At 40.4% G+C, this 13892-nt stretch overlaps 2 protein-coding genes across 2 annotated transcripts in view; both read right to left on the bottom strand.

The window, feature by feature from the left end:
- Nucleotides 1-29: 29 nt before the first annotated feature.
- LOC132837740 (G-protein coupled receptor 182-like) lies at nt 30-2477 on the bottom strand. The gene is made up of 2 exons (XM_060857540.1): nt 2382-2477; nt 30-1864 (listed from the first exon to the last, which is right to left on the bottom strand). The coding sequence occupies exon 2, from the start codon at nt 1862-1864 to the stop codon at nt 797-799; it is 1068 nt and encodes a 355-aa protein (XP_060713523.1). The 5' UTR covers nt 2382-2477; the 3' UTR covers nt 30-796.
- Nucleotides 2478-4471: 1994 nt separating this feature from the next.
- The window catches only part of pip4k2cb (phosphatidylinositol-5-phosphate 4-kinase, type II, gamma b), a 9438-nt gene continuing 17 nt past the window's right edge, over nt 4472-13892 (bottom strand). The window contains exons 1-11 of the mRNA XM_060857539.1: nt 13568-13892; nt 12191-12332; nt 11893-11990; nt 10079-10175; nt 9004-9153; nt 8354-8500; nt 8022-8060; nt 7743-7856; nt 5723-5987; nt 5495-5598; nt 4472-4857 (exon numbers count right to left, since the gene is read on the bottom strand). The exon at nt 13568-13892 is cut by the window's right edge and continues 17 nt beyond it. Coding sequence (XP_060713522.1) covers nt 4774-4857; nt 5495-5598; nt 5723-5987; nt 7743-7856; nt 8022-8060; nt 8354-8500; nt 9004-9153; nt 10079-10175; nt 11893-11990; nt 12191-12331 — 1239 coding nt within the window. The 5' untranslated portion in view covers nt 12332; nt 13568-13892 and the 3' untranslated portion in view covers nt 4472-4773. The remainder of the gene's footprint in view (nt 4858-5494; nt 5599-5722; nt 5988-7742; nt 7857-8021; nt 8061-8353; nt 8501-9003; nt 9154-10078; nt 10176-11892; nt 11991-12190; nt 12333-13567) is intronic.

The raw sequence follows: 13892 nt of genomic DNA, 5'->3' as shown, positions 1-13892 counted from the left end.
TAATTATTAATTACAGATCCACACACATATCATATGAAGAAATTTATTGAAAAAAATATATTTGCCCATTTTTTTTTAAACTGAAGAACAATAAAGAAGGATCAAATGTATTGGACCTTATCTACAGTTTATATTTTCTACAGTTACTGTGACAAAGTGGATATTTATTATGTCATCTGCTATGTCATTATGTCCTCCCACTAACAGCTGTAACATCTGTTTGTTATGGAAAATATAAAATGGCAAAACAAAATAATAAGAAAAAGGAATTAGTATCAAATATCGTGTGCATTACTGTTCAAACGTGTTGTGCTTCATTTTGAATTATAAAGTTATTTCCACTCACTAAGTCATTTTAGTTCATGTTTAAACTTTGTAGATGAATCGAACTGATTACTGGGAAAATGCTGAATTCACTGAACAACAGATTTATTTTATTCTTTAAAATCACTGCAGGTTTTTCTATTTTGGATGAGCGAGAGGTTGAGGTTATGTCACAAATACTTACTGCGTGTTTAGACATTTAAATTGGAAAAGAGCGCCCACTAGTGTCTGGTGCATTCGTTACACGATGTTCTTATCGGTGTATAGAGAACTAAACCAAGGTTGTGAAGTAGTCAGGTTTGATAGCTCATTACTTATTCGCAACATGTGTACATAACACACTTTATTGATCTCCATGAGACATCTTTAATTATCTTCTAGTCTCATGGCTGTATATTTATATATATTGTATAATGAACACAGCGTATAGTAAAAAAAAAAAAAAGCCTTTGAATCCGGACCAGTCCTTTTTTTAAGGTCCTTCATCTGATTGGCTGGTGTTGTTTTCAGCCATATTGTTTGCCTTCTTTTCATTTTCCACACCTTCAACTCGATTAGCATGTTGACCTGCTCCTTGATTAGCAACAATGTCTTGTGGCAAATGGCTCAAGATGAGGTTAATAAGCTTGCAACGGAAGCTCCGGCTCAGAAAACTGTAAAGGATGGGGTTAGCCAAACAGTGGATTAATGCGATTACTCTTACGATGGTAAAGGAAAAAAAGATCTGCTCGACTGCATTGCAGTCAAATAAATGAGGCTGTACCATATCCACCAAAACGAGGATCATAGTGATCTGAAAAGGAAGCCAGCAAATGATAAAGACTGTGGAATAAAAATGCAGGAACCAAATGTCCTCGATGTTATGGATCTGAACCTCAGAAGATGATCTCACAGCTCGGGCTGTTAGCGTGTTAAAAGTCACCATAATCACAGATGGAATTACATATTGTACCACAAGCTGGATAATAACTAGGGCACTAAACCACTGTTCATAGTCATGTTCAGGCACCAAGAAACATCCCGGTTCACTCGATCCTAAAACTCGAACATGGACCGTTTCTAACAAGCCAAGAAACAAAGCAAAACTCCAGAGTGCCACACAAACAATGTTCCTCTTACTTTTTTCTGAAATGGTTGTTGTTTTTGGTGCTGTTCCTTGTGCCAGCGACAGGTAGCGCTCGACAGATATATACGCTAAGAAAAATGAGCTAGCATAGATGTTAGCCACGACGATTAAATTTGCAAAGCGACACAGGAAATCACCCCAAAGCCAAACGTGATCCAAAGCCACTTCAAGCATGGAGATGGGTAAGAGGAGCATAAGCATGGAGTCGGCCACGCCCATGTTGAGGATACAGAATATCACGGTGTTACGTGTGCGGCGTCGATGCCAGTTCACCCAGACCACCGTCAGGTTCAGGACCACACCCACGATGAACAGGACCAGGTGGAGCAGGAACAGGCCAATACGCCGAGACGCAAAGTCCAACTCGATATTGCAGTGGTCATAGACCCACACCGAATCGTTTTCACTCTGCATCTGACCAAACACAAAAAAACACAAAAACTCTCAACACTGCAGACAGACTGTAGAAGCTCCAACACATGCCATAACCTCACCATGAAACTGACAGAAATCACTGACTGATTTTATTCTTAAGTATTTTATCCATTATTATTATTATTATTATTATTATTATTATTATTATTATTATTATTATTATTATTATAATATCTAATACATACTTTAGTAATATTATACAGTTTCCTTAACAATTAGGTTAATGTTTAAATCATCAATATTTAAGTAATAAAGTAAGCGCTAAAGTGCGTCTAATTCCACTTTTAATGTATGACATTTCATCAATTGTATTGCAAGGAATGCATTTTTAAATAAAAAGAAAGGTTAAGAAACAAGCAAACCTTAAATCTTCTTACTCGTTAATAGAACAATTACACAAAATCATCCGTACAAATTATTTTTATCATTATACAACTCAATAAACATAAATATTATGTGTTTCTTTTAGTAACCAGATACTGAGAGTTTTACTCACCTTTATTATAAAATGTGCCAAAAGCAGTTGGAATACGTGTCTGAAGTCCACTCACGCTGGCTGTGATGGTGTGACTGGAGGCTCGGTGAGATGCACACAAAGAAAAATAATGTTATCTGCCTAAACATTAACACTTCCTGATAGTAGGAAGGGAAAAAGGGAATTTGTTTTCTCAGCAGGATTCGAGAAACGGTAAAGACGATCATTAACCTCTGAGCTTTTGTCCTTCTGAAGAGGAAACGGTTTTCAATATACAGCACAAAAACAATGTGTGCATCAATAGATTACACACACACACACACACACACACACACACACACACACTGCTACTGATGCTGCTACCGTCTCACTTGAACTGGAGAGACATTTCATCCTGGATATCTGTAATACTGCCCTTATATCTCTACACTAACATTCTAACACTTTGCACAGAATTTGCTGAGTTTCTTATAACTGTGAATATTAGAAGAATGTTCCAGAAGGTTTTGTCAGGTTTTCAGAGGGGCTGAAACTTTGTAACATGATTCCTTTCTCAATTTGTATGATTTGCTTCATAATTTGCAAAAAATTATTACGCTAACGTTTTTATAAACGTGTGAAAGTTCCTAGGATTACAGGAATGTTCATAGAGGTTTAAACACAGTTAAAGAAAACAACAGTCACAAAACATCCTGCTAGGACCTCGTTAAAAAGAGGCGTGACCTCACAGTTACAGTTACAGTGAAGGAGGTGTGGCCTCAGTGAGTTGCAGTGAAGAGGGTGTGGCCTCAGTCAGTTACAGTGAAGAAGGTGAGGCCTCAGTCAGTTACAGTGAAGAAGGTGAGGCCTCAGTCAGTTACAGTGAAGAAGGTGTGGCCTCAGTCAGTTACAGTGAAGAAGGCGTGGCCTCAGTCAGTTACAGTGAAGAAGGTGTGGCTTCAGTCAGTTACAGTGAAGAAGGCGTGGCTTCAGTCAGTTACAGTGAAGAAGGTGTGGCCTTGGTCAGTTACAGTGAAGAAGGCGTGGCTTCAGTCAGTTACAGTGAAGAAGGTGTGGCCTCAGTCAGTTACAGTGAAGAAGGCGTGGCCTCAGTCAGTTACAGTGAAGAAGGTGTGGCTTCAGTCAGTTACAGTGAAGAAGGCGTGGCTTCAGTCAGTTACAGTGAAGAAGGTGTGGCCTCGGTCAGTTACAGTGAAGAAGGCGTGGCTTCAGTCAGTTACAGTGAAGAAGGTGTGGCCTCAGTCAGTTACAGTGAAGAAGGCGTGGCCTCAGTCAGTTACAGTGAAGAAGGTGTGGCCTCAGTCAGTTACAGTGAAGAAGGCGTGGCCTCAGTCAGTTACAGTGAAGAAGGCGTGGCTTCAGTCAGTTACAGTGAAGAAGGTGTGGCCTTGGTCAGTTACAGTGAAGAAGGCGTGGCTTCAGTCAGTTACAGTGAAGAAGGTGTGGCCTCAGTCAGTTACAGTGAAGAAGGCGTGGCCTCAGTCAGTTACAGTGAAGAAGGTGTGGCCTCAGTCAGTTACAGTGAAGAAGGCGTGGCCTCAGTCAGTTACAGTGAAGAAGGTGTGGCCTCAGTCAGTTACAGTGAAGAAAGCATGGCCTCTCTTAGATACAGTGAAGAAGGTGTGGCCTTGGTCAGCTACAGTACAGAACACATGACCTCAGTCAGTTACAGTGAAGAAGGCGTGGCCTCTCTTAATTACAGTGAAGAAGGCGTGGCCTCTCTTAATTACAGTGAAGAAGGCGTGGCCTCTCTTAATTACAGTGAAGAAGGCGTGGCCTCTCTTAATTACAGTGAAGAAGGCGTGGCCTCTCTTAATTACAGGAAAGAAGGTGAGGCCTCAGTCAGTTACAGTGAAGAAGGCATAGCCCTTGTCCATTACAGCGCAGAAGGTGTGGCCTTGGTCAGTTACAGTGAAGAAGGCCTGGCCTCGGTCAGTTAAAGAAGTTGAAGAAGGCCACGCCTCCTTCTTTACAGTGAAGGAGGTGTGGCTTCTGTGAAGTCCATTTATCTATTTATCTATCTATCTACATTAATAATGAAATAAAAACATGAAAATATTTTTTTATTTTGAAAAGAGTTTAATATTAAATCTGACCATGTTTTTTTTTTTTAATAATCTTATATAAATTCACATTAAAGTACAAAGTGCAAGAAGGTGCAACAGAGAACAGAATAGAATTTCCCAGTTGTTTTCCTTTAATTTCCAGCATTTTGAATAATAACTGAATGAATGAATGTTTAGTGTTTAGTTGTAGTGAACAGAATGTTGTGAGTTTAACTCCCAGCTCTGTACTGCTGAGTCACACACTGCAGCTGTAAACTCTCTCCTCCTCTGTCTCTCTCTCCCCCTTCTGTCTATCTCTCTCTCGCTCTCTCCCTCCCTCTGTGCCTGTGTCAGTACTTATAAGGAACTCAGTGAGTAAAGATGTTGGTGACAAACTCCAGGAATCTCTTGCCATACTGCTCTGGATGAACTGTAGAGATTTCGGCTCCCGACTGCAACACAAAAGCAAAAAAAACATCAATCTAGCAAACAGCAATTAGAACAAAATACAGCTGTATCATTTATTACTCAACTGTAACAACAAGATGTACCGAATCCTCCAACTCTGTTTGATCCACTATGACAGATAGACAGACAGAAAGGCAGGAAGACAGACAGGCAGGAAGACAGTCAGGAAGACAGACAGACAGGCAGGGAGACAGATAGACATTCAGACAGGCAGACAGTCAGAGATACAGTCAGACAGACAGGCAGGCAGGAAGACAGACCAACAGGCAGGAAGACAGACAGGCAGGCAGACAGACTGGCAGAAAGAAAGACAGAGAGACAGATAGACGGGCAGGCAGGCAGACAGACAGACTGGCAGAAAGACAGACAGACAGACTGGCAGGAAGACAGACAGACAGACTGGCAGTAAGACAGACAGACTGGCAGAAAGACAGACAGAAAGAGTGGCAGTAAGACAGACAGACAGACAGACAGACTGGCAGTAAGACAGACAGACAGGCAGGAAGACAGACAGACAGACTGGCAGGAAGACAGACAGACAGACTGGCAGTAAGACAGACAGACAGGCAAGCAGGCAGGCAGTCAGAGAAAAAGTAAGACTTCGGTGTCTGTGGTACTCACTCCATGCTTGACGGTCTTTGCTGCATGTGCTGCTTTTTTCTTGGTGTCATAATGAGTCAGGATGTTTATCAGCCCCATGAAGTAAACTTCTCTTTGTGGAGCTCCTGAAGAGAACAGAGAAAGGGCAATGTGTTATACTGTATGCCTCCACAATCAGCTTCAACCACAACCACACAAACAATTTGACAAATGACATCACATATTATATATTAAACACCAAAACCTCACCAGCTGCACTTTGGATTCCATAAACATCTACACACGGATCAAACTCTGTCACTGTGGTAGTTTTCCTGGTGGGAACTGATCCGGCCCCGCCCTCGGGTGAGGTGCTGGGAGATGCTGATGCTGACATGGACATGCAGTTTTCCTGCCCATCGTCCTCCTCACACGCTGAATCTTCATCCTCCTCCTCCTCCTCTCGCTCTCCTCTGTCCATGTCATGTATCCCCAACAACAGACTGTAGTCCATGAGTTTTAACCTCACGAGAAACTGTACAACCCCCACACACACACACACACACACACACACACACAGAGTGAAGGAGGTGTGGCCTGTGTGTCAGTCTCAGTGAAGGAGGCGTGGCCTGTATGTCAGTCTCAGTGAAGGAGGTGTGGCCTGAAATGTCAGCACTAAAATGCTTTTCATCAACAGAATAAAAACGGGCAATTATCTGAGGTCTGAGGTTGGAATCTTTTTCAGATCCTCTTTCATTAGTCCACTTTTCCTGCCGTTGTTTAAACCAGATTTATTGGTGCTGAGAAATCACTAACACTGTTTTCTTTACTTCAGACAGAGCCAAGCAGTCACAAGACCCAAGAACCCAGAGCAGGCTTGTCAGCAAATGTTAAGCATTAAAAAGCAGCTTCACCATTTAAACACACTCTTAAACACAGTACTGTATATGATCCAGCATAGCTAATGCTAAACAAAAACACACAATATAATACTGTCATTAAAAAGCACAGCTAATGCTAAATAAAAACACACAATATAATGCTGTCATTAAAAAGCACAGCTAATGCTAAACAAAAACACACAATATAATACTGTCATTAAAAAGCACAGCTAATGCTAAACAAAAACACACAATATATCATGAATGAAGTAAAAATATTCCATAATTACTGTACAGTGTTATGTATATGTGATTATACTCTGTAAATTAGACATATGAAGTCACATTAATGCATTGATATGACCTTAATTATTATTATATCTGATTAGTACAGTATATGTCTGCCTCATGCTGTATGCTAATGTGGAACTTCTACATCTGTAACTAATGTCATTACACTGTGGCAAAGTGCTAATATTCTTAATCAAGGGTTACGTTTTCTTCTTAAACAGCTCTGAAATCTCAGATCATGTCCCATTAACAAGTCCCATTGTTCCCAAGCTAGTTAGTTATAGCTCGTTGTAAGAATTTTACACTAGCACTGAGCACTAGCACACTAGCATTAGGCTTTTATATTGTTTAAAACAGCAGCTAGTCTTAAGTATACAATGAAAAGCAGTAGTATAGGTAACCTTTGATTAATTTTATTTTCTAAAACCATTAAACAGTGTCACTAGAAGCTAACTAACATTGAGCTGATTTCTATTTTGTAGTACAAGCATCTAACCATGTATGAGCAAATCAGCTAGACTTGGGCTGACTGTTATTGTGTTGTAAAACACTGGCTATGTTTGTAGGAGTATTATCATTCATTTACATGGTGTGTGTGTGTGTGTGTGTGTGTGTGTGTGTGTGTGTGTCTTTGACATTGACCTGTTTTTGTTTAAAATTGAGGAACAGTCAAATTTCCAGACAAGAACAAGAAAATCATACTACAGATTTAACCTCGTGAGGACGTTTGCTTAGTCTGAATATGGAAAAACAAAACATCAGTTTTCATTTGCAGATGAGTGTGTGTGTGTCTGTGTGTTGTGTGTGTCTGTGTGTGTATATGTGTGTGTCTGTGTGTGTGAGTGTGTGTATGAGTGTTTGTGTGTGTATGTGTGTATGCGTGTGTGTGTGTGTGTGTGTGTGTGTGTGTATGTGTGTCTGTGTGTGTGAGTGTGTGTATGAGTGTATGTGTGTGTATGTGTGTATGTGTGTGTGTGTGTGTGCGTGTATGTGTGTGTCTGTGTGTGTGAGTGTGTGTATGAGTGTATGTGTGTGTATGTGTGTATGTGTGTGTGTGTGTGTGTGCGTGTATGTGTGTGTTTGTGTGTCTGTGAGTGCAGGTCAGATCCATGACTTACGTCCACATCACGGTTCAGTTTCTCCATGAGCTTCTCCTTCTCCTCATCGCTGATGTAAAGCCGCTGCATGTTGTTCCTGAAGTCCATGTCCTTGAAGGTGGGCAGATCTTTCTCCTGTGAGGGCAGGTATTTTATTTTAAACATCTCCTGAGTTTATTTGTGGTTGGTATCAGATGTTATTGTAGTTCCTATCAAACCATTAATTCATTAAAATCTATTGATTCATCCTCATTTGAAGATCCAGCAGCCAAACAACAATATATTTTTTTTCATTCTTACCTTCTCTTTATCACTTGCTTCACGAGACACCAAAGAGCCCTAAAGAGACAAAAAGAGAATGTATCAGATGTTGCAGTGTGTTTGTTCAAAACAGAGAAAGAGAAATATCATTCTTTAAAAATAATAAAAAAAAATAAATGTTTTAATGCTATTCAGTATCACTCATGACCACCAGGGGGAGATCCTGATCCTGTGGGCTTAGGACTTTCACTCCAGTCACCTGGGTTTTCTTTTCAGTCATAATTGCTCACACATCCACAAACAAAACACATAGCCTTTTATATGGTTTAAAAACAGGAACCAAGAACGTGGACTTCATCTTGCTAAGTTACCTTGAGGTCGTATTTTGTGTGGATGGTCAGTCGGTGACTGAACATGTTCCTCATGATGATGAAGTACGTGTCCTCGTTATTGACAGTAACACGGTACATGCCGAGGAACTGAGGAAGGAGCGTGATGCCATGACTCTTAACAATGTGCTGGAAACACACACATTGGTCAACACAATATAGCACGATCCACAGGTGAATCACTCAAACGAACAAACTTTTGCATTCAACAACACTATGCTAAACATTTAATAAACAATTTTCAAACATTTAATACCATTTAATAAACATTTTCAGAATAAATATATAAATTTGTCAATATATATATATATGCTCCCCCAACTGCTCCCCGGGTGCCGCAGCATAAATGGCTGCCCACTGCTCCGGGTGTGTGTTCACAGTGTGTGTGTGTTCACTGCTGTGTGTGTGCACTTTGGATGGGTTACATGCAGAGAACGAATTCTGAGTACGGGTCACCGAACTTAGCCGTATGTCACGTCACGTCACATCACCCATATATATATATATATATATATATATATATATATATATATATATATATATATATATATATATATATATATATATATATAAATATATATATATATATATATACTGTATATACAAAATATAATACAAGAGGAATTTATTACCTGGTGATATTCAGACAGGATGTTGTGCATGTCCTCCACTTCCTCACTGGAAATCTGTTTGATTATTAACAACCGGTCGTACGAGGTGAGCAGGAGGTGTTCGTCCTGAACCTCATTGTCCTTGAGTGGGGAGCTGCGCCCTAAAGACATCTACACCAAGATGACCGAAATAATGATTAAAAATAAATAACATAAGGAATAATAAATTTACAGGAAAGAAATGTTGAATATCAAGAAAGTGGATTCCAATAAAATCTGTACCATTAAAAAAAATTATAAAGATTTTGCATAAAAGGTATTATAAATAAAATATATCAGAACAACCAACAAAAATCATCAAATAGCCCAAATTATAGCAAGCAAACAAAAAAGCTTTTGGCAGAAACATTGAAATAAAAGTATTTTAGCTTAACACAATGGAGTACAATTTAAAAAAAAAAAAAAAAAAGAAATAAAAACTCCTTTTCTGGCCTTTAGTCTGTTCTCATGTTTTTTTTTAATTTAAGAATCTAAGGAGAGAATTGAGTTATTTATTTATTGACAGGATTGAGGGCAGATCAGTTCTTTCTCTTCAGATGTTTCAGGTCTCTGGTGTGTACGAAGGTGTTTAGTTGTTCAGGTTGAATGAATGAAGGCAGCCACTGGGATCGGCTTCATGCAAACACTCATGCAAACACCAACGACAATAAATCCCACGTGGTCTTGAACGGATTTGAATGTTAAAGCACACCTGAGTGAGACACGTCACCTGCACACGCCGTGAACAGCAGCAGTGAATTTATTAACACAAAGTGCTTATTAATGTTCAGTCAGACTACACTTCACACACATAAACTTCAATCCTCTGTTAAATTCAGAGCCAGAACAGAAGAGCTCATGTGGTGTGTTGGAGATGAGGGCTGTAGTGTGTTAGGAGCTCATGTTTCCATCTCATAGTTTTCGTTTTTGCATAAACGAGTCCAGGTTTTCTTTCATCGTATCATGACATTATGACATGTTTTATAGAAATCGTTCTCCATCTAAAGCCAGAATCAGACCAAAATAGCATCTCATTGGAATATTCGACGGTTTTTACCTGATAGTCCTGATCCTCGATCCCGAATCTCTCTCGGAGGTTACGGAAAACCTGCGGGCAGTACTCTTTAAACTTAAAGTGTCCGGGGAGATTTTCTCTGTGAAGATAAACAGCACACTGATATTAAACTTTCACACCACACTAGTGCTGTTTCTCTAGTCTGGAATATTCCTACAATAATCTCATTTTATTTACAGCATCATTAATCATCATTAATACACCATCATCAGTAAAGCCTGTATTAATTCATATATTTTAACTAAAAATGAAAAACTTGAAACAACTTCATTATGAAACTCAATCTGAAGCACAGATTAGCAAAAACATATTCACACAGAGTGAGTGCCAATATTTATGATCATAGTGCAGCTGATAGAGTGCATTTTAATTTAAGTGTAATTCAAGATTCTTCAGCGCATTAACGTTAACATTCGCTATAAATGAACGAGTTACATTTACATTTGTAAATAAATATACAGACATCAGCGATGAAAGACTCAAAAATGTTCATATCAAATTTCCTCCACAGTTCAGATTCTGGAGCAGTGAACAGGATCGAAAAAAGGTTCCAGGAACTAAAATGGTTCCTGTTTGTTGTTTTAAAAACTTGTTTAAGACAAAAACAGTCTGAAATAATCTGCTGTAATCTCTAAATCCTCCAAACAAGCCCAAAGTTCCAGATTCCAAAAGATTCTTTACAAAAGGTTATTTGTTATATGGTTTAACTCAAGAAGAGTTTCTTCTTCTTCTTCTTCATCATCATCATCATCATCATCATCATCATCATCATCATCATCTTCTTCTTCTTCTTCTTCTTCTTCTTCTTCTTCTTCTGTGCTTATATTTTAACGTTTACTGTCACAGTGGATATATTGACTCGAGGTTCACTAAAATAACCTCCAGTGGTGGAGAGAGAATTTAAGTGAATCTCATTACATTCGTCAACAAACAAATCAGGATTTGAATTTGCCTTGAAAAGAATCGATGCTAACGCTAGTCACCTCTGAACATTACACATTATAGAGTCTTATTGATGAGTCTTTTGTTTTGCAGCTGAACAGAACTTCAATATTTTGTTAATGAAAAGAATTCATCAAAAAGTTTTCATTTTGACATTTTGGTGTAATCAGCTGGAAAACGGTTAAAAGAGATTGTACAAAAAGTGTGTTTTTGGCTCTCAGGTGGAATTAAAACTATTGTTACGTGTTAAAGCTGATTTAATGTACTTTAATCAAACTGATCAAACATTTTATTTCTGAACCTCGAGATAAAATGAAATCTAAGGTGATTTTGATTCATATTTTTTCTTCACAGAGAATCAGTGGTGACTTTGTGTGTGTGTGTGTGTGCGTGCGTGTGTGTGTGCGTGCGTGCGTGTGTGTGTGCGTGTATGTGTGTGTGTGAGTGTGTGCGTGCGTGTGTGCGTCCGTGTTTGTGTGTGTGCGTATATGTGTGAGTGTGTGTGCGTGCGTGCGTGCGTGCGCGTGTGTGTCTGCGTGTATGTGTGTGTGTGAGTGTGTGTGCGTGCGTGCGCGCGCGTGTGTGTGTGCGTATGTGTGTGTGTGTGAGTGTGTGTGCGTGCGTGCGCGCGTGTGTGTGTGTGCGTGTATGTGTGCATGCGTGCGTGTGTGTGTGCGTGTGTGCGTGCGTGCGTGCGTGGGTGCGTGTGTGTGTGTGTGTGTGTGCATGTATGTGTGTGCGTGTGTGTGTAGGTGGGTGGGTGTGTGTGTGTGTGTGTGTGTGTGCGTGTGCGCGGGTGTGTGTGTGCGTGTATGTGTGTGTGTGTGTGTGTGTGTGTTGTGTGTGTGTATTACTTGTTGAACAGGTGGTAGTTGACTTTGATCTTGCTGTTGGCTTTAAAGTCATCTGGCAGCAGCATCACCGGTGCAGGAACATGAAGCATATCACTGACCTGCACAGCAACAAGAGTGTAGAGATGAAGCAGAGAAACTTTCACATTCCTGAGTGTTTTATTCCTCTTATCCCACAGCACCTTCTGTACATTTATGTGTGATCGTCTGTAACTTTCACAGCTCGTCATTTTACTGTGAACCACAGAGAGTGAACTAGATGATCAGTAATGTGAGTGTGAAGGACGTAGTGATGGTGTACCGTGTGATTGATGCCCCACATGAAGACACTCAGCACAGGATCGCTGGCCCGGAACACCTCCACCTTCTGATGAACAAAGTGTTTCTTCTTGCTCTTGGTGCGGCGCAGTTTAGATGGTGGTGGGTTAGAGAGAGACGCCATGCTGTTTAAAAAACAGACCCACTGAAACAGACCTGATTTAACAGACCTGATGTAACAGACCTGATGTAACAGACCCACTGTAACAGACCTGATGTAACAGACCTGATGTAACAGACCTGATGTAACAGACCTGATGTAACAGACCCACTGTAACAGACCTGATGTAACAGACCCACTGTAACAGACCCGATGTAACAGACCTGATGTAACAGACCTGATGTAACAGACCCACTGTAACAGACCCGATGTAACAGACCTGATGTAACAGACCCACTGTAACAGACCCGATGTAACAGACCTGATGTAACAGACCCACTGTAACAGACCTGATGTAACAGACGTGATGTAACAGACCCACAGTAACAGACGTGATGTAACAGACGTGATGTAACAGACCCACTGTAACAGACCCACAGTAACAGACGTGATGTAACAGACCCACAGTAACAGACGTGATGTAACAGACCCACAGTAACAGACGTGATGTAACAGACCCACTGTAACAGACCCACTGTAACAGACGTGATGTAACAGACCCACAGTAACAGACCCACTGTAACAGACCTGATGTAACAGACCTGATGTAACAGACCCACTGTAACAGACGTGATGTAACAGACCTGATGTAACAGACCCACTGTAACAGACCTGATGTAACAGGCCTGATGTAACAGACCCACAGTAACAGACGTGATGTAACAGACCCACAGTAACAGACGTGATGTAACAGACCCACAGTAACAGACGTGATGTAACAGACCTGATGTAACAGATGTGATGTAACAGACCTGATGTAACAGACCCACAGTAACAGACGTGATGTAACAGACCTGATGTAACAGACCCACAGTAACAGACGTGATGTAACAGACCTGATGTAACAGACCCACAGTAACAGACGTGATGTAACAGACCTGATGTAACAGACCCACAGTAACAGACGTGATGTAACAGACCTGATGTAACAGATGTGATGTAACAGACCTGATGTAACAGATGTGATGTAACAGACCTGATGTAACAGACCCACAGTAACAGACGTGATGTAACAGACCTGATGTAACAGACCCACAGTAACAGACGTGATGTAACAGACCCACAGTAACAGACGTGATGTAACAGACCTGATGTAACAGACCCACAGTAACAGACGTGATGTAACAGACCTGATGTAACAGATGTGATGTAACAGACCTGATGTAACAGACCCACAGTAACAGATGTGATGTAACAGACCTGATGTAACAGACCCACTGTAACAGATGCTTCAGTCCCCAGCTCTCAGAGATGATCCTACTTTAAATGGCACTTTATCCAGGCTTCACCTCCTAAAGGCATGTTGAATGAAAGTGGGACAGCAGGTGTGTGTTCTTCTCTCCACAGGTGTGTTTTTTCTCCTGTTGCTCCTCCTCCGCTCCGTAACCTCAACACCAATGTACAATTGTTTGACAGAGATAATTCTATAGTGTAATTCCAGGTGAAGTTGAAGAATGAATATGACAACAATATAAAAGCACAGGTGTGTGAGCGAGCCTGTGTGTGTGTGTGTGAGAGAGAGAGT

The sequence above is a fragment of the Tachysurus vachellii genome, chromosome 22 (assembly GCF_030014155.1).
Source record: "Tachysurus vachellii isolate PV-2020 chromosome 22, HZAU_Pvac_v1, whole genome shotgun sequence".
NCBI lineage: Eukaryota > Metazoa > Chordata > Actinopteri > Siluriformes > Bagridae > Tachysurus > Tachysurus vachellii.
The sequence above is the reverse complement of the archived record's forward strand: the minus strand, read 5'-3'. Positions and strand labels throughout refer to the sequence as shown.

Coding starts and splice junctions, on each gene's coding strand:
- LOC132837740 (XM_060857540.1), bottom strand. CDS start 1,864: ATGCAGAGTGAAAACGATTCGGTGTGGGTCTATGACCACTGCAATATC.